The 18,741-nt window shown below is 62.9% G+C and overlaps 3 protein-coding genes across 5 annotated transcripts; 1 reads left to right on the forward strand and 2 right to left on the reverse strand.

Moving 5' to 3' along the window:
- Positions 1 to 515: 515 nt before the first annotated feature.
- EIF2B4 (eukaryotic translation initiation factor 2B subunit delta) lies at positions 516 to 5,743 on the reverse strand. Of its 2 annotated transcripts, XM_085316692.1 has the most exons (12): positions 5,605 to 5,743; positions 5,042 to 5,174; positions 4,342 to 4,551; positions 4,047 to 4,129; positions 3,720 to 3,811; positions 3,202 to 3,316; positions 2,768 to 2,844; positions 2,461 to 2,563; positions 2,032 to 2,159; positions 1,264 to 1,444; positions 984 to 1,164; positions 516 to 760 (listed from the first exon to the last, which is right to left on the reverse strand). In XM_085316692.1, exons 1-12 carry the CDS (start codon positions 5,692 to 5,694, stop codon positions 561 to 563), a joined length of 1,593 nt encoding a protein of 530 aa, XP_085172818.1. In that variant the 5' UTR covers positions 5,695 to 5,743; the 3' UTR covers positions 516 to 560. The 2 variants fall into 2 exon arrangements, with proteins under 2 accessions (XP_085172818.1, XP_085172819.1); XM_085316693.1 differs by lacking the exon at positions 4,342 to 4,551.
- A 418-nt stretch (positions 5,744 to 6,161) lies between these two features.
- On the forward strand, positions 6,162 to 15,391 carry SNX17 (sorting nexin 17). Its single transcript, XM_085316694.1, has 15 exons — positions 6,162 to 6,393; positions 9,792 to 9,866; positions 10,378 to 10,495; positions 10,954 to 11,018; positions 11,128 to 11,238; positions 11,685 to 11,775; positions 12,001 to 12,088; positions 12,475 to 12,544; positions 12,651 to 12,743; positions 12,912 to 13,115; positions 13,475 to 13,597; positions 13,722 to 13,799; positions 13,965 to 14,039; positions 14,412 to 14,453; positions 14,547 to 15,391. The coding sequence occupies exons 1-15, from the start codon at positions 6,334 to 6,336 to the stop codon at positions 14,664 to 14,666; spliced, it is 1,413 nt and encodes a 470-aa protein (XP_085172820.1). The 5' UTR covers positions 6,162 to 6,333; the 3' UTR covers positions 14,667 to 15,391.
- Positions 15,392 to 15,509: 118 nt separating this feature from the next.
- ZNF513 (zinc finger protein 513) lies at positions 15,510 to 18,735 on the reverse strand. 2 transcript variants are annotated; one of them, XM_085316696.1, is made up of 3 exons: positions 18,674 to 18,735; positions 17,016 to 17,606; positions 15,510 to 16,733 (listed from the first exon to the last, which is right to left on the reverse strand). In XM_085316696.1, the coding sequence occupies exons 1-3, from the start codon at positions 18,711 to 18,713 to the stop codon at positions 15,982 to 15,984; spliced, it is 1,383 nt and encodes a 460-aa protein (XP_085172822.1). In that variant the 5' UTR covers positions 18,714 to 18,735; the 3' UTR covers positions 15,510 to 15,981. The 2 variants fall into 2 exon arrangements, with proteins under 2 accessions (XP_085172822.1, XP_085172821.1); XM_085316695.1 differs by having other exon boundaries at positions 17,016 to 17,609.
- Positions 18,736 to 18,741: the final 6 nt, after the last annotated feature.

An 18,741-nucleotide genomic window follows, 5' to 3' on the forward strand; every position in this document is an offset into this window, starting at 1 on the left:
TGTTTCGCCCCCGCGCCCCCTTCGCGACCTCGCCAGCGTTCAGCAGAATGGCCAGGCTTGCACCTGGCACAGGGCCAGCCCTCTTCCCASAGCACTTGGAGGCTCCTCTCCCCTTCCAGTGGCATAGGGCTCTGCTGCCCTCCCGCAGGGCCGTCCTGTCAACCCACCTTCTCCGGCGCCCTACCGGCGCTCTCCCTATTCCCCAACACCGCTGCGACCACCTGTCATCTCAGAGCACCTGGGCCGGTCTATGCCTCCTCATCTAGCATCTGCAAACCTGGCAGGAGCTCTTTTGCCTCAACACGCAGTCCCGTGCAGCTCCTCCCAAGCCTTGCTCCCACCCAMCCTTCCTCACCCAGCGCCCAACCAGCAAGAGACACAGGGCTTCTCCCGAGCAGCCTGGGGCTCTGCTTGCAGCAGCRCTGACAGGGGACATGAGTGTACAACTACTTCTATTTGCATGCAGAGGCCAAGCAGTCCCCCAGCCTCCCACACCACAGAAGGCAGGCGAGGTGTATCACACGGACTAGGTTTATTTAGGGTCCATGCAGCAGCCCCTACTACTGATCCACGTTCTTGACACGCAGGACGACAGGCACTGAAGTGCAGGGGATCATGCCCAAGTCTGTGATGACCATATCCACCAGATCGGGTGGTGTCACATCGTAGACCAAGTTGAGGAGGCGCAGGGACTTGTTCTCTGCCCAGCCACTGAGCTGGGCCTGCCCCTTCCRGAGCACAATCAGATCATCGGGGTCATCTACAGAGAGAGGGAGAGATGCAGCCAGTAGGACCAGGGAAAGGACGAGCCAGTCTCCATTCTCCCTTGGGAGGTATGCAGCACTGCTGCCCAGCGGCCACCCTGCCGCAAGTGCTGGAACCCATGCCCCTGAGAAAGGGGACAGCAGGCAGCTCATCCTGTCCTAGCCAGCAGCAGGCAGAGAGAGCACTGCCAGGAGGGAGGGAGAGAACCGAAGCCGTACCCAACTCATTCGAGACAAAAGAGTCTGTTTGCACCCGCTCGCAGAACTTGTAGGTCTCACAGCACACCAGGACAGGCACGTTGTAAGCCTTGGAGACCAGCGCTATCTGGGATGTCCCCACCCGGGACATAACAGAGCCATTGGCCAGGAGCGCGTGGGCACCCAGTAGCACTTTGGTCACCTGTCAGAGATGCACAGAAACCTGTTAGCATCTTTTACCATCCTGCAGCCTCCTCCACGCCTGCCACCATCCTTTGCACAGCCCCAGTACACTCCTCACCTCGGGCAGCACATAAGAGATGGCGTTGATCATCACGTAGGTGCAGTGAATGCCCTTACGCACCAGCCGACGCAGAGTGTCCCGGCCTTCCAGCCGCGGCCGGCTGTCCACCACGATCACACGGAAGGCACGGCCTTTCTCCACATGGGCGTCACACAGTGTGCGATTCACCAGGGAGGAGCTGACAGGCAGGAGTGAGGCAGCTTCTCTGGGCAGCCAGGCCAAGCACTCACCCACCCATGCAGCCACCCAGCTGGCCTTGCACTGGCATGCTCTGGAGAGCGTTGCCAGAAACCAGCCAGGTGGGAGAGGAGACTTTCCTGGCACAGGCTCTAGTGGGGACTCAGCTGGTGCTCCCAGCCAGGGGGTTGCTGAGTGTCAGTGTGGGGCCTCAGCCAGGGGACAGACCCAGTGACCAGCCTGACCCAGCCAGGCTGGCTGCCAGCAGCTGCAGCAGAGCAGTACTGCCAGGCACAGCTGTCACCACAGGTCCCCAGGCACATCCAACCCAAACAGAGCGACTCCAGATGCGTCTCTGTCACCCCATGCCAGAGCCAGGCTCCCACAGAGACCCTGTGATGCTGGGGCTGTTGAAAGACGAGCCTAGTCAGAACTGAAGTTAACTACCCTCCTGTGACAAGCACTACCCTGTCCCAGTGCCCTCCTGTGACACGTCTGTAGAATGTCTCAAGCCTCCTCTCCCTCCTTTACGGGAGACACCCCTGCAAGAGCTGCATTTCAGCCTGGCTGCCCTGGCTCTCCTCTTACCAGCCGTACACCAGGATCACATCATTGTCATTTATCTTCTCAAAGGCAGATCTAGAAATGGCTTCAGCTGCCAGAAGGATTTTCTCCCGTAAATATTTGTCAATCATGTCCTGCAGCTTCTCCTTGGCCTAGAAAGACAGTGTTGTCACATGCAGCATAGCTGTTCCACACTCCATGTGCTCTGTGCCCCTTGCAGCCTGCATAGATTGTGGGCTCAGCATTGCTGCAGCTGGTGGGCCCTGTCTTGCTCCCAGCCAGCCTGTTTGCTGCAGCACCTTCTCTGCAATGGGGCTCTGCAGGACTGCTCCTGCACACATCTACCAGCAGCCCCCGGAGCCATGTCGTGTGTGGACTGCTCCAGCCTGCAGGCTTCCTGCTGCCCACAGTGGCCAGAGGGATGGAGCCTGCTGCAGGCAGGAGGCCACTCACCTCCTCCTCTCGCAGGGAGTCAGGGAGGCAGGAAATCTCCTTCTTGAGAAACTTAATGGCATTGCCCATGCTGGCAGAGAGGGGTCGGCACTGGTTCAGGAAGCTGCGGAGAGGAAACAGGCTCAGCTCCAGAGCAGCCTGCAGGGCAAGGAAGGGTAAAGGGAAGATGCAGCTGAGCCAGGGACAGTGGGCAGGGAGGCAGAACCCAGAGCCCCCAGGAAAGCCCAGCTGTGTTTGGGTAAACATTAGCCTTGGGAGGAGGCTGATGGGCCATGCTCAGTGGAGCTCCAGCCCAGAGAGCCCTCACCTGATGTGCGGCTTCAGCTTGGCTACCAGGTCCCGTGAGAGCTCCTCATTGGGGGGAGTTGAATAATCCCGGATCAGCTGGGACAAGAAGAAAGAACGCATGAGAGAGGGGCTCCTGCTCCCTCTGTCCAGGCACTGCCACATCCACCTGTTCCTGAGGGGCTGCAGACTGGGCACAAGGATGAGCTGCACAGGGTGACACCCTTGTGTGCGGGAGCAGAGAGGGCTCAGGGGTGTGTGAGCTGAGCCCCTGCTGAGGAGCAGCACCAGGGCAGGGTAACACGTGGAGGAGTGTCCCCAACCATGGCCCTGGAACAGGAAGGAGAGGGTGAAGATGACAGTATGGCCACAGCTCTAGGACTTGGGGAACAGGGAGAGGTGCCTGCACCTGGTGCAACACCCATGCTGCCTGGTGGGCATGGGTAGCTTGCATACCTGTTTGAAGACTTCCAACAGGGCAATGCAACGGGCATTGGAACCATTGATGATCCCCTGGGAGTACTGAAGGCCAAGACGCACCACAGCTGGATGGATTACTGTGGAGGGGATGCTGCAGGGACAACACAAGGGAGGTGTCAGCACTGTCACTCCACAGCCCAGTGAAAATTAACCTATTACCAGGCTCCTACCTAAACAACCCGAGGGATGTCCCAAGAACAGAGCTGTCAGTCAGGTTCCTACTTGCTCTGCAACCTAAGGAGTCCAACTAACCCCAGAGCCCCTTCTCCTACAGCTCTGCGCTCCCTGACGGCAGCTCTCCTCACCCTACAGACAGGACAACCGCTGCCCCCCCCTTTACTCTGCAAAGCAACTCACAGGCACCCCCTCTACAAATCAAGCCTATCCCACACACAGACACCAGGGTAACCTTTCGCTTTGGACCACTCTGCAAACAGGCCTGCCAAAGCAGAGGCACGCAATTATCAGGGGCCAGGGTTGAAGAGGCCGCATACCTCATCTGCTGTGTCAGTGGCTTCTTACGGCTGTACTGGTGCAAGTGGGAGAACAGGTTGACTTTGGTGCCATAGTCCTGCCTCAGAGGTACCTGTAGCCAAACAGCRGCAATGATGACTTGTCCAGCATCCCCATACCACCCCACTCACTCCAGCATCACCCATTGCCCTCGGTGCTTACTGGTGGCACACCAGAGGTCCCCTCTGCCCTGCAGAGAGCAAGTCCTGCTCCCTGCCATGCAGTTAGCCTGACCCCCACCCTGTGCACCCACAGCATGACTGCCTAGTAGCATGTAGCCTCTCCCCCATGCCCRGTCTTCTTCCTACCTGCTGACGCTCCAGCTTTTTGGCCAGCTTCTTCTGGGCAGCAGGGTCGTCCACCTGCACGTGCTCCGGCAGCCGTTTTACCACTGTGGGGAGAGCAGAGTGGCATGAGGCAGCGACATTCTGGTGCAGCCCCCATGTGCTGTCCCTCAGGCAGGAAGYGCACAACGTGGCAGCACCCTAGGCACCAGGGAAACGCCACAGAGACTGGGTGGGTACTGCCCTGTGCCCCGCATGCCCTGCAAAGCCCCTGCCCCTTCCCTCCCTGCTTGCTCATCTCTGTGGTCATGGTCTTTACCAGATTGAGGTTCAGTGGGGGCCAGCCTGGGCTTGGCTGGCGTGGCTGTCTGGCTCTGCTCTGCTTTCTTGGCCTGCTTCTGGGCCCGCTCAGCCTCCTGCCTGGCCCGGCGCTCTGCTCGCAGCTCAGCTTTGCTCTTGCCCCCTGTGGGCTTCTCGGTGCCACCGGGGCCATCGGCCAAGGCTGGGGGGGACGTGGGGTGAGCAGCTACTGTAAAAGGAGTGGAGAAGTCTGTGCCCAGCCTTTTGTCAYGAGGAGATGAAGCCCAGCATCTGGGGAAGCCCATAGCAAGGAGATCCTCGTCTGTGCAATGGTCTGCCCTCAGGAGGGAAGGTGGGACTAAACCTCACATTCTCCAGCACCCTCAAACTCCCAGTGAAGCAGACACGGAGACCCCCAGGCAAGGTCTGTTTTCAGGGGAGGAAAGGTTTGGTCTTGCTGTGCCTCGGTTCCTGCAGGAACACAGGCCCTCCTTCTGAGAGCTGGTAGGGATGAGAACTCAGGTGCATGGAGGAATGAGTCACCCTAGAGGTCTCATTGTGGCATCCCCTAACTGGGGGATGTTCCTGGCTCAGCGGCTCTTGAGGGACCCTACCACAGGGCTGTCCCAGTTTGAGGGRCAATTCCAACACAGGTCACCTAGGGGCCTCAACTCAGGGCTGTCCTGGCTTGGGTGCTGCCTGGGGTGGGGAGGTCTCACCCTGGGGCTGCCCTGGTTCAGAGGGTGTGCCTAGCTCAGGAGGCTCTGCTTCCTTCTCGCTTCTCTTCTTTTTTTTCTGCTGTTTCTTCTCCTTACGCAGCTGCAGCTTCTCCTCCCGAGACAGCTCCGGGGCCTGCAGACACAGAGTGAGGCAGTGCCCGGTCCCTGTACAGGAGCCTCAACCAAGCCCCTCAGCCCCACACCAGGGCCCAACCCCAACACGACCCCTCTGGCCCCACACAGCATCTCCAGCCTAGCCCTCAGCCTCACTCCAGCCCCCCACACCGGGGCCCAGCCCTGACACAGCCCCTCTGGCCCCACACGGCATTCCCAGCCTGGCCCCTAGTCCCACTACAGACCCCCACACCGGTGCCCAGCCCTGACACAGCTCTTCTGGCCCCACACACAGCATCTCCGGCCTGGCCCTCAGCCTCACTCTGGCCCCCCAAGCCAGGGCCCAGCCCTGACACAGCCCCTCCGGCCGCACCCAGGGCATCCCTGGCCTGGCCCTCAGCCTCACTCTGATCCCCCCCCGCCGGGACCCGCTCCCCGGCCCCGCTCACCTGCGCTCCCGCCGGCACCAGCGCGGCTGCTTCGTGGCCCGCACCTGGAACGAAGGGAGCCGAGAGCGTGAGCGGCCGCGGCTCCGCCATGACACCTCCCGCGCACACGCCCCCGGCCGGCCCCTCTGCGTGATGCGTCGTGACGTCAAGCCCACGGCCCGCGTTACGTGAGCGACCCACGCTAGGGCCAGGCTCTGACTGACGTGGCTGGCGGCTGCCTCCCCCGGGGGTGGCAGGTTGATCCGGTTCTGGGGCTGACACGTGAGGGTGACCCTGCTCACGCTGGGGGGGGCCGCTGGGGGCGGCCCAGGAGCCCCAGGGACGCTGAGGGGAGCCGCCGCGACACGAGGGCCTGAGGCCGCCATCCTGGGGCCGGGCCCCTTTAAGAGGCTGCACCATTGTGGGGGAGGGGGTGCCGCAGAACTGGCGTCATCACCCGCCGGGCCGCTGTCACCCGGGCGCCACCTCTTTTCCCCCCACCGCCGGCGATGGCTCCGCCCCGGCCGCGCCACCGCGCGGGGCGGGGGTGGGCGGGCGGCGCCATCGCGCGGGGCGGGGGGGGGCACCCGGCGGGGCCATCGTCCGGGACGGGCGGCGCCATCGCGGCTCCCCGTGGGGCGGCGCCGTGGTGCGCGCGGCGGCCCGACATGGCGGCGCGCGGCAGGTAGCGGTGGGGCGCGGCGCGGCGCGGCGCGGCGCGGGGGGCCGCCCGGCACCGGCACCGGCACCATGCACTTCTCCATCCCCGAGACCGAGACCCGCGCCGGCGACGGCGGCGCCGCCTACGTGGTGAGCGGGGGCGCGGCCTGCCCGCGCGGGGCCCGGTTCGGGCCGCGGCCCGGTTCCGGACCGGCGGGGCCCGGTGGCGGCAGCTCCGCGCTGGGCCCGGCCGGCGCCGCCCTGGACGGGGATGAGCCGCCGCGCGGGGGTGGCTCTGCCGGGCAGGGGTCGCGGTTCGGGGGCAGCCCATGCCCCACGGCCCCCGAGTGGCGGTGGGAAGGGCTTCGGGGGGGTCCCGTCCCCAGCGCGCCTGGGCAGGCCGCAGTGGGGAGATCCCGCTCCCGGGATTCACGAGGGATTCCCGTGCCCGGCTGCCTCGCGGCCTCTGTGCCGAGACCCCATGCCCCAGGGCTCGGGGTGGGGGGGAAGGTTCAGGGGGGATCTCGTGCCCCACGGCCCTCGGGGCCACCATGGGGAGATCCAGTGTCCAGCCACACGGAGGATCCAGGGGAGTTTTGGGAGGAGATGCTGTGCTGTACTGGCCTGGGGCCCGGGAGGTGGCCAGGGGTGAATCCACTGCCCCAGGGTCCAAGGGGCGTTCATGGGGCGATCCTGCTTCCTGGGGTCTGAAGGGCGGCCGGGGGGCAATTCTGCTGTTGCAGGGTCCGAGGGGCGGCCAGGGGTGATCCTGCTGTCCCAGGTCCAAGGGGCATCTGTGGGGCAGTCCTGCCCCCTGGGGTCCAGCGAGTGTCTAGGGGGGTGATCCTGCTGTGCCCCCCCCGCCCCCAGATCCGGAGGGCGGCCGCGGGGAGCGGAGCATGACGGGCGGGCGGTACAGCGCAGCTCCTGGGCCTCTCCGATAACCCGCTGGAATCCCTGAATCAGCTCCCCAGCTTCCTGGCCCTGCCTCTGTGGTGGCACCTCCGCCCCCAACCAGGAGCACTCGCATCGTACTGGGAATGGCGGAGCAGCTCTGCCCAGGCTGCTTGCAGGTGCCCGGCCGGTGGCCCAGGCCATGCCCCTCTGGGTGGGATTTCTGCCACTGGGCCATAAGAAGGGAGATATCACTGTAGGGGCCTGTGGTGGCCCAGCCCTGTGTCCTGGGCTCAGAAGGAAGGGTGCTGAGGGAAGGGTGCTTGTCTCCTGTAGCCATGGCATGTTGGCTCTGCGTAGCRTTCAGGGGGGACAGGCAGTGGGTCTCCTTTCCAAAGCCTCCGTGGGGGCCAGCGAGGATCGCTCTGCCTGGGGGCAGCCTGTTGGGCGTTGCCTGCAGGGGATGCTCGGGGCGGTCCGTGCCTCAGGGAGGGAGGCTGTCCCCACTGCCCTGGTGTCACCCACAGCCCTGGTGCCAGCCCTGCAGTGGGCTGGCTGCTGGCCGGAGGCAGCGCTGTGGCTGGTCCACCACAGCTGGAGCGCAGCCACAGCCCACCAGCCCATCCATCCCCTGGCTTCCTGTTTTGTTCCTGCACCATGTGAACGCCCTCAGGGCTTCTTGGCAGCTCCACAGAGGAGCGGGTCCCCAGCATGCCAGCGCAGATGCTGGGCTGAGGCAGCGCGCTCGGGGTGCCTTGCRCCCCAGCCGGAGCAATCCAGGCCCTAGCAGCACGTGCCTGCTCCGCTCATCTCATGCGGGCTAGCAGGGAGAGTGGTTGGCACGGAGTGGGCTCACCACAGGCTGCAGCTCAGCAAAGGCCCCTCTGGCTGCATGGGCAAGGGGCGGCAGTGGGGACACAGGGAAATGAGTTCRGTGCTGCGTTCCTCTGCTTGCTGTCCGTGGAGAGGGCAGGCTGCGTGTGGGCCTCACACAGCGGGGTGCTGGAACGTGTTGTGGTGGCCAGGCGGTCTGCGATGAATTCCTGGCCTTGTGGCAAGGGCTGGCCATGGCCTTGCACCTGCAAGAGGAGGAGGAGGAAGACAAGGCAGGTAGTGGAGCCCAGCCTGCAGCCGCTGGCACTGCGGCACCAGGGATGTCCCAGCCGCATGGTGCCCACTCTCCGGAGCTGGCTGCCAGCTCCTGCTCTGCTGGCAGAGCCCAGCGTGGGTGTCATGCTGGCTGCAGTTTCAGGAGGGCTTTCAGGGGCCTGGAAAATGAGCTGACTGCTGCCTCTTCTCCTTGCTGTGAGGGGTTATCCTTGCACACTGACTTGGGAACACCTGTGTCCATGAGGCTGCAGTGTGGCTCCTTTCCCTCCCTGTGGCTGGGCAGAGGCAGGGTTACACCTCTGTCGTGTCGAACAGACATATCCCTTTAGTGTGGTCGTACTTTTTGAGCAGTTTTTACCATATTTACTGAGCTGCAGGTCTGTGCTGATGCTGACTCATCTTTCAATGAGCAATACATGAAAACCCTTCAGCACCTTTATTATACTTATCTGTGTGAGTCCCGAGTGTTTATCTGATCCACTCCTCGGTCGCTAAGGTTTGGTCTGTGGCTGCTGACAACAGCTTCCTCAGGTCTGGGTTGTGCTGGAGGGGACCGGCGGGTGGCTGTGCACAGGAGGCTGTTTGTCATGTGCGCTGGAGTGGCTAGATCAYGGCCTTGTGGGGACAGCCATGGAGGTGCCCAGCTCTGTGCTGCCCGTCCCCTGAGCTGCTGGAGACGCTGCCCCTCAAGAGCTGGGAGAAGGCCCCTGGGCCATGTGAAGGGAGGGTGCCCGAGGGGCATGGGCGCTGCAGAGCCGTGCACCTTGGGGCAGCATGTGATGCAAGAGCCCTGGCTGCTGCAGGCAGGATCGTTGTCTGGGCTAGGGTCAGCRCCTGCAAGATGAGTGCAGCTCTTGCAGTGGTACTTGGGGCAGGCAAGGGGAGCCAGCTGGGTCTCGGCTCTTCTTGGGGCACAGGATGGACTGTCCTGTTCGATCCCAGGTCAGGCAGCTTGGGGCTGACATCCTCACACTGCAGAGCTTCCAGGTCACCCAACTGCGGAGCGGTGTCAGGGGCTGTGCTTGGCAGAGCAGGCCTGGCCTCCTTGGAGCTGCAGGCTTTCCTGGCCTGTTTACAGGGAGTCTTTCCATGGTAACTCAGAGCCAGACGCATCTGAGCCTTTCCAGACAGCATGTCAGAGCTGAGCCGACCCTTGGCTCAGCTCCTGCTGGTGGCTGGAGCAGACTGGGAGCTGAGCCTGGGGCCCGGCTCTTCGTATGTCTGGTCACTTGTGTGCCACCACCTCTCCGAGGGGAGCAGCTGAGCAGAAATGTGCCATTTGATGTCTTGGGCTGGCTTTTCCTGTCATCTCAGAGGGTGCGGGGCCCCTGGTGCCGTGTGCCTGTGCCCTGCCCATGGGAGGAGCACTGGGGGTTCCCTGTCCCCCCCTGTGACTGGGGGAGCATCACCCCTTCCTATGCTGCCCTCGTCTCTAGGCCTTCCTGAGCTGGCTTGCGTTCCCACAGCCTGGCAGGCCCTGGGGCCCCTCCGTCCCCAGCACTCACCTGTGAGCACTCAGTTCTGGTGCATGTCTCTCTCCACAGGCCTACAACATTCATGTGAACGGCGTGTTGCACTGCCGCGTGCGGTACAGCCAGCTCCTGGGGCTACATGAGCAGGTAGGGAGCCTCGAGGGCCCCAGCGGGGGTTGAAGTACTGTGGCAGATCGGCTTCGCCTCGGGGCAGCTCTGCTGGGCCTTGTGGCACTTGCTGCGTTCCGTGCAGGCAGGGTGCTGGATCTTGCAAGTCAGGGCCCAGGCTGGCAGCCTGGTGGGTTGGCCGCGCTCTGGCACTACGGTAGCACTCCAAGTGCTGCCGGAGAGCTGGAGGAGTTGGGCTGCGTGGTGGCTGCCAGTAGGCATGTGCTGTCYAGGGTTGGACCTGCCTGAGCTGAAGCACAGGGCTGGGTGAGTGGCATTTTCTGGTCCTTGGTGTTGGGTGCAGGCATTCTSTCATGCTCTGTGATGTCTTGCCTGAGTTTTTGCAAACTGCCAGGTGCCCATTTGGATGGGGAAAGGGTCATGAGCCCTCTACTCCCTGTGCTGAGGCCTCAGAAACTGCTGGGAAGGGGGGAGTTGGTGCAGTCACCCTCTCCCTGTCAGCTCTCATAGCTCTGTGCTCTCTTCCCAGTTAAGGAAAGAGTATGGTGCTAATGTGGTACCAGCCTTTCCTCCAAAGAAGATCTTCACCCTCACCCCAGCAGAGGTAGAGCAACGACGGGAACAGCTGGAGAAGTATATGCAGGCTGGTAAGCTGGATGTGCCTCATGCCCCACTCTGCATGCCACAGCTTGCATACCTGCTTCCCTGTCAGGGTTGCTCAGGGCACTGCCCAGATCACCGTTCCCACAGTCCAACTGCCTTCTGGACATAGATTTGTCCTGTTCTCCCACCAAAAGCTCAATTTGCTGCGGCCCATCTTGACATATCCTTGCTGGGTAATATCTGGCCTTGTCTGCTGGATGTCAGCCGGTGAGGAGCAGGACAGGCAGGGCTACTCCTCTGTCCCCAGCCCTTCCCTTTCCCCATGTTACCAAAAGTGGGGACTTGCTGGTGCCTCCAGCTCCAGGGAATCCGTGCATCCTACACACACATGAATATTCAATCCGGGTACAGTCAGAGGGACTGTGGAGCAGATGGGAAAGGGCAGGGACCTAAGCAAATTCCTGTGTGCTGCCTGACTCCTTGTCCACGTTTCATCATCTAGTACGGCAGGATCCAACGCTGGGAGGCAGTGAGATCTTCAACAGCTTCCTGCGCAAGGCCCAGCAGGTGAGGGGATGGGAGCTGCTGGATGTGGCAGGCTGTGGGGGCATCCTGTGCAGGGCATGATGGACTGTGGTGGATGGGGCTGGGCTGCTAATCCTGTTACTCTCTCCAGGAGACACAGCAAATACCCACAGAGGAGGTGGTGCTGGAAGTGCTGCTCTCCAATGGCCAGAAGGTCAAGGTCACCATCCTTACCTCGGACCAGACGGAGGATGTCCTTGAGGTGCCCAGACTTTTGTGCTGAGCAGGACTAGCCCATCCTGCCAAGCCTGTGACTTCTTACATTTGCAGGATGCATCCCTCCCCCAGCCTGGCAAGCCATGAGGCAGTCCCCTCACCCTCTCTGCTTTATCTGTACCCTAGAGCAGGGTTGTCTTGGGGGCCAAGGAGCTATGGGGCTGGGTTTGGTGTGCCTGTGCTCCTTCCTGGGCCAAGCTCCATGGTGGGTGGCCCCCAGTTGTTTCATTATGGCAGTGATTCCCCTGGCCCCTGCTTCTCCGCTTGCATTCCCTGCCCTGGCCCCCAGCTCAGCTGAGGCCCTGGCTTCCTGCTGGTAGGAACCACCTCCGATAAAGTACACAGACCGGATCCTGCCATGGGGCTCCCAGGCGAGAACACGGAGGCACTGTCTCGCGGTGGGAAGTGGTGACTTCCTGCTCTTGCCCCCAGGCTGTGGCCTCCAAGCTAGATCTGCCTGATGACCTGGTTGGCTACTTCAGCCTCTTCCTGGTGAGAGAGACTAAGGATGGAGCTTTCTCCTGTGAGTAGAGCGCATTGGTGGCAAACCTGCGAGGGCTGTGGCAAGGCAGCTGCCCTGGGAGGGGGGGAGCTGTGCCCTGCCCAGGGGCAAGAGCTGCATTCTTGGACCAAGTGGCCCTGCCCCAGGCAGCGGGGGGCTGGCAGGTTCCCCCCATGTGCCCTGGGCAGTGGGGGGCTAGTGGCTCCCCCTGCCCTGAGCCACTGCTGAGCTGCCGTTTCCTTGCAGTTGTGCGGAAGCTGCAGGAGTTTGAGCTGCCATATGTGTCTGTCACCAGCCTGCACAACCCCGAGTTCAGGATCATTCTGCGCAAGAGGTGAGCCACAGAGCCAAGGGGCAGCAACTGCTGGAACAGCGGGAATCATGTTCAGGGTCTCCCTGCTTTGCGGAGGAGATGCTCCCTTCCCTCCTGCCCTCAAAGCTGATGGGACACTTTGACCACTAGGAACATGCCTGGCCATCCCCAGCAGTGACAGCTGAGGCTGGGCTGCCCTTTCTGGTGGGCCTGGCCCCTGTGCTTTTCCAGAGACAGCACTGCTTCCTTCTAGCAGCTGATGGGGAGGAGTGGTGCACAGGGAGATGAAGGCTAGCCAGAGGGAGATGGCCATGAGAGCCAGCCCAGCAGCTTGTCACAGCATGTGTAGTGTTGTTCACTGCTGTTAGGAGATGGGAGATGGGTTGACCCATGTGGTTCCCTTCTAGCTACTGGGACTCCTCCTATGATGATGACGTAATGGAGCATCGTGTGGGGCTGAACTTGCTGTATGCCCAGGTGAGTTCGTGCAGCCCAGCTGGGAGGAGAAAAGCACTGGATCCCTCAGCTACCATTGTGCAGGGTCCTTGGGACCAGCTGCTTACCAGCCTCTGCTTTTTGGCAGACGGTGTCGGACATTGAGCGTGGGTGGATCCTTGTCAACAAGGAACAGCACCGGCAGCTCAAGTCCCTGCAAGAAAAAGTCTCAAAAAAGGAGGTAGGGGAGGGTGCGGTGCTCTGTCTGGAGCAGTCCAAGGCACCAGGCTGGCACTGGCACTGCTTCCTTGGGCACCTGTGGTGCCTGTTTCTCACCTTGGAGAGCTGGGACTGAGGCGTGGTTGGAGTGCGGCTGTCTTGTACTGAGCTCTCCTGGCTCTACCCACAGTTCATCCGCCTGGCGCAGACCCTGAAGTACTACGGCTATCTCAAGTTCGACCCCTGCATCACCGACTTCCCTGAAAAGGGATGCCACGTCGTTGTCAGTGCTGGCAACAATGAACTCAACTTCCAGGTGCGGCTGCCAAACGAGCAGATCAAGGAAGGCAGCTTCAAGGTCACACGCATGCGGTGCTGGCGGGTCACATCCTCGGTGAGTGCCATTCACCCACGGGGCCCTGGGAAGCGGGGAGGGTGGTTTGAGATCTATCAGGACCCTGCTGTGTGAGGCTGCTTTAGCAGTTCTCCCCAGGGAAGTCGCTGGCTATGTTGTCTGCACCCAGCCTGGCTGGCCTGGGGAAAGTCTCAGTTCTGGTCTGGGGCTGCGTGGGGTCATTAGTACAAACATGGTTTGAGAAGCTACTGCTGTGAGGAGAACTGATGGTGGTGAAAGGCCATTGCAAATTGGGCAGAGGCTCTGGGGCAGACTCCCAGCCAGGCACCTGCCCTTAATCAGTGCAGGGGTCAGGGAAGTCCTCTGAAAACCTCCAGCCTCAGCATGTGTCTTTGCAGGTACCGATGAGCAATGGTCCCTCAGGGAGCAGCCCAGGGAAGTCAGAGGTGAAGCTGGAGCTGGCTTTTGAATATCTAATGAGCAAGGACCGGCTGCAGTGGGTCACCATCACCAGCCCACAGGTAGGGCTGCCTGCGTGCCAGGCCAGGAGCAAGAGGGCAGGTCTGGGCTCAGTGTGGGGTGGCAGGAGGGCTGTGGGAGTGCAGAGCTGGGCTCCAGCAGCCTCATGAAACCTCTCTCTTGCAGGCCATCATGCTGAGCATCTGCCTGCAGTCCATGGTGGATGAGCTGATGGTGAAGAAATCTGGAGGCAGCATCCGCAAGGTGAGGGTTGGGGCTGGAGGTCCTCTCTGGTGGGGGGCATCCTGCCCCAACAACTCCATGGGGTCTGTGCTCAGCCCCACTCGCTCCTCTTGGGACGGTGCCAGCTGTATTTCAGGAGCTGCCTGTGGGGACCCTGTCAATAAGCTGAGCCTTCTCCCCCTGCAGATGTTTCGCCGGCGGGTCAATGGGGCCCTGCGGCGCTCTGACAGTCAGCAAGCTGTGAAATCGCCACCGCTGCTGGTGAGTAGGACCTTGCTGCCCTGGCAGGGGGAGACTAGTGCTGCTGGGGGCTTTGTTTTGTGCTGAGTAGTGCAGGAGCTTAGTTCCCAGGGGCTCTGAGCAGAGACGCTGGCCTCACTGTGCCTTCCTGGGGCTGGCAGCAGGGAGGGATTAGGTCAGAGAAGAACAGAGCTGCCGTGCCTCCCTCCTGTAGCCCTCAGAAGAGGAGGAGGTCCCAGGCCTGCCCCAGCACCCAGACTCCCTATAGGAGGGAAGGGCCTTGTTTCTGAAGGGTTAGAGTGATTCCTGGGGGCAGGGAACCAGGAGGGAGGCGGGAAGGGTGGCTGGGGTGTCCTGCTGCCTCAGCCACARCGTGACTGTGCTGTCCTGCAGGACTCACCTGACGCCTCCAGGGAGCCGGTGGTCAAACTCTCGGTGAGTTGTACGTGGACCTGTTGGTCCTGCTGCCACCCTGAGCCTTGGCAGGCATAAGTAGGGTCTGCCCTAACATGTCTCCCCTTCTTGCAGAGCAAGCTCACCTCCGTCAGCCTGCGAGGGATCAGCCACTCCAGCTCTGCTAACGATGTGGCCGCTAACGACTTCCATGGCAATTATGCCTTTGAGGGCATTGGCGATGAAGACCTGTAGTTGCTCCCCCTTCCCATGGACAGCACTGGCCTGAGGGCCCAAGGGCCTTCGCTGAGGAATGTACAACCTGCAGAAAGGTTGCAATCGACGTGCCTCTCACCTGCTACCATCCACCTTCCCCTGCTCCCGAGGGCTGGGGAGCTCATCCCCAACCCGCCATTGCCTTCAGGATGGGGGCAGCTGAAATCTCCTGCCGCTGGCTTCCAGCCAGGGGGCTGTGCTGGAGCTCAGCCAGGAGGTGGCTCATTCCCAGAGCAGCACCAGCCTGACTTGAGCAGCAGGCCCCGGCCGAGCTCTGGAGCAGGCATCGCAGAGCCTGGCCGAGCTCTGGAGGGCACAGAGCTGCCCCCCACCTGCCCCAGGAGGGCTTGGGCCACTGCTAGGCCTGGCCCATAGTTTGCCCCTACTGCCACTGTGAGCGACCAGCTGCGTTGGGGGGCAGCTGCCCCGTGGTGGCTGGGGGCAGCAGCCTGGTGCCACCGAGCGGCCCTTGTGAGGCTCCATAATGCCAAATTAGCGTTTAGGTCTCTGCTCAGAAACAGACCGCATTAAACTGTCTCCAGTGGGGCTCTGTGCAGAGCCCTATTTCTAACCCGCTCATAGACTCCAGCATAATCTAGGCTTGTAACCACGTATCTCCTGCTGCTCAGAACAACCAGAGCATTAATGGACAGTAACTGATGTTTACACACTGCAATGATGATTAAAATGGATCTTGATTGGTACTGGGCTGTCTGTTTGGGGCAGGGGTGGGAGGGGGGCTGCTGTCCCTGCCCATGCATAGTGGCAGCCCTGCGCCTGCCCTTCCGGGAGCAGAACAATGCCCCCAGGGAGAACAGCAGATAACAAAACTGACTGTTTAATGCTTTTATACACAATATAAATTACACTGACCGGCATGGCAACAGCCACGGAGCCAGTCCTGTTCCCCCCCACCCCATTTTCCCCCAAACTCCGTTTGAGGAAGGCTCTGACAGGCAGGAACAGGGACCCTCCCCAGAGACGCAGCACCACCGCTATAACTGATCGTGGCCATGCTGGCTAGGGTGTACCAGAGCCGGGTAAAACCGCTGGCCACAGCTTTGCCCTGCCCCAAGGCAAAGGGGAAAGGGCTGAAGACCTGGTCCCCACTGCCCCCAGTGCAGCTGGCCCTGCATAAGGCAGTGGAGTTTCTGCCATCCCTCCCCCAGGGAGGACAGGGCCGCTGCAGCAGGCCCATGGCCGGGATGCCCCACAGCCAAGGCACCCCGGGGCCCCATGCGGGGCCGAGTCCCTCCATGGGGCCAGGCGCCCCTGCGCGGGGCTAAGTGCTGTCTCAGGGCAATGCTGCGCCCACGGCAGGAGGGGCCAAGAGGGCTTTGGCATTGCGTGGATTTACCCAGCTCTCAGCCGTGTGGCCATGGATCTTCTGATGGCGCTTGTAGTTGTCCCAGTGGCCGGTAGTGTAGGGGCAGTCCCGGCACTGGAAGGGCTTCTCGCCCGTGTGCCGCAGCATGTGCCGCTTCAGGTTCATGCTCTGGTTGCAGCTGTAGCTGCAGAGGCTGCACTGGAAGGGCTTGTCACCCGAGTGGATGCGCCCATGGCGCTTGAGGTTGGCCAGGTTGCCGCAGGCATAGTCACAGAGCTGGCACTTGTAGGGCTTCTCGCCTGTGTGCACTCGCTGGTGCCGCTTCAGGTTATCAAGGTGGGCAGAGGCGTAGGGGCAGAGCGGGCAGGCAAACGGCTTCTCCCCGCTGTGCGTCTTCATGTGCCGCGCCAAGTGGTTGGGGTAGTGGGTGACAAAGGGGCAGAGGCTGCAGGCAAAGCCCTTGTCCCCGGTGCTCTTGCGGGGGCTGGCACCTGGCTCGGTGCCCAGCACTGCCAGGCTGCAGCGCCCGCAGACCTGCTCAGCCAGGCCTTCATCCTGCGTGAAGCCGTCGTCCAGCACCAGCCCGCACATGCGGCACGTGAAGGGAAAGAGCAGCTCGGGCAGCGCAGCTGTCTCGTCGCCCCGCAGTCGAGCGCAGCCGGGCAGGAAGGGGCCACTGCCGTTGCCCACGTGCAGGCTCAGTTCYGGCAGCAGCGGCTCTGCAGAACAAACGCAAGCAGGGCCGTAAGCAGGGCAGTGCCGCCTGGGCAGTGCCCAGCTCCGAGGAGCCCTGGCTGCATGCTGGGGAAGATGCTCCCCTGTGGTGCCTGGGGAAGGCAATGGTGCAGCGCAAAGCTGGCGGCAGGTCACACCAGGGGCTTGAGGGTGGGCGCTGGGATTGGCATGAAGGTGGGACATGCCCGTGGGGGCAGCAGAGGGGCTGGGTCCCCACCTCCCCCGCCCTGCACCGTGGGGCGCCCCCAGGGCTGGTCCCGCGTTACCTGGGTCCTTGTCACGCCGATGCGGCCCCTCGCCTTCGGGCAGGCGGTGACTGAGCATGTGCCGTTTCAGATTGCGGCTCTGGTTGCAGCGGTAGTCACAGGTGGCGCACTGGAAGGGCTTGTCCTGGCTGTGGACTCGTTCGTGGCGCTTGAGATTGCCCAGGCTGCTACAGGCGAAGCTGCAGCATGTGCAACGGTAGGGTTTCTCCCCCGTGTGCGTGCGCAGGTGGCGGGTCAGGTTCACCAGCTGGGCAGAGGCGTAGGCACACTGCGGGCATGCAAATGGCTTCTCACCGTTGTGTGTCTTCATATGGCGCTTGAGGTGGCTGGAATAGTGGGAGGCGAAGGGGCAGAGCTGGCAGGAGTAGACGATGCGCTGGCTGCGGCCCCCCTCAGCACCTGCGCACTGTAGGCAGCTCTGCCCCAGGCTGGCGGCCAGCTGCAGCCCACACTGGCGGCAGGGCAGTGCTGTGGGGCTGGGCTCCCCCCCTTCCTCAGGGTCGCTCTCCACGCTCAGCTGCTGGTAGCCAGAGGAGCAGTCGTCGTCGCTCAGCGCGTAGGCTGGGATGGCGATCTTCCCCACCAGCGTGTCTGCTGGGAACAGTGCAGAGATGGGACAGTGTCAGCATGCGGCTGCTCCAGATGAAGCCCCTCTGTGCTACCGGCCCTGGCAGCAGGCAGCACCAGCCAGCTCGGAGACGGCACGAGCCTGACGAGGGCTGCTGCGGCCAGGCGAGCACTGGGGGGCCGCATCCGCCCTGGCAGTGCCCAGGCGCAGCCCCAAAGCACCGCATGCCCTCACCAGCAACGTCAGCATAAGGAGGAGCACAGCCATGGCCTGTCCCAGAAACCCCCGGGGGCCCTGTCCCCTGGCGCTGTGGCTGGCTGAGCCCATCGGCCCACGGCCCTCTGGCATCGGCACTTCTGGGCCAGGGCCAGGGGTGGGGTGGCAGTGGGGAGGTGTTGAGCATGGCTCGCAGCACCTGGCCTGCGGGAGGGAGCACACGTCCCCTAGCAGCTCCTGGAGCCCCACAAAGTGCAGAGCAAAAGGGGGCATCCGTAGCAGCCTCACTCGAGCTAGAGGAATGCCATAGTCCTGCCTTGCATCCCGYGGAGGGGCTCTGGGCTTCACAAGTGCTGTGCCTGTGGCCCCAGCTCGAGGACGCGTCCTTGTGTCCAGAATGGCTCTCCCGAACTCGGCACCGAAGCCCCCAGGTGCCGGTGCTGCTCCCTGGCCGGGCCGGGGGCTGAGAGCAGCAAGGTGCGTGTCGGCCGCCGCGCTGCACAGAGAGCGCCCGAAGCGCGGGGCGGCGTCAGCGCTCTCGGGCGCCCCAGGCCATTACCGGGTCACAGCGGCAGCATGACCCAGGGAGCCGTCACCGCGAGGACGCCGGGCGCGGCCGTTGCCGGGCCTGGGTCGTTACCAAGGGAGATGCCGGGCGCGGCCGTTGCCGGGCGATCGCCGAGGCGCGCTGCTGGATTCCCGCGGCAGCAGTATCGGGGCGGCCCGCACCGGGGGGAGGCCGCTCGCAGGCCCGCGGCCCAGTAGCAGGTCTCCGCGCAGGGGCAGCGCCAGCGCCGCTCCCGGCGCCGCCGCCGTCTCGGGGGCCGCCCCTGGGTCCACCGCAACCCGCCAAGCGCCGCCGCCGCGCACTCACCCTTCACCGGCTGCGGGTGGCTCTGCTTCCGCCGGGGCATCGTGGCGGGCCCGGCCCGGCCCCGCCGC

Source organism: Rhea americana, unplaced genomic scaffold (assembly GCF_003343005.1).
Source record: "Rhea americana isolate MKP2758 unplaced genomic scaffold, rheAme1 scaffold_479, whole genome shotgun sequence".
Taxonomy (NCBI): Eukaryota; Metazoa; Chordata; class Aves; order Rheiformes; family Rheidae; genus Rhea; species Rhea americana.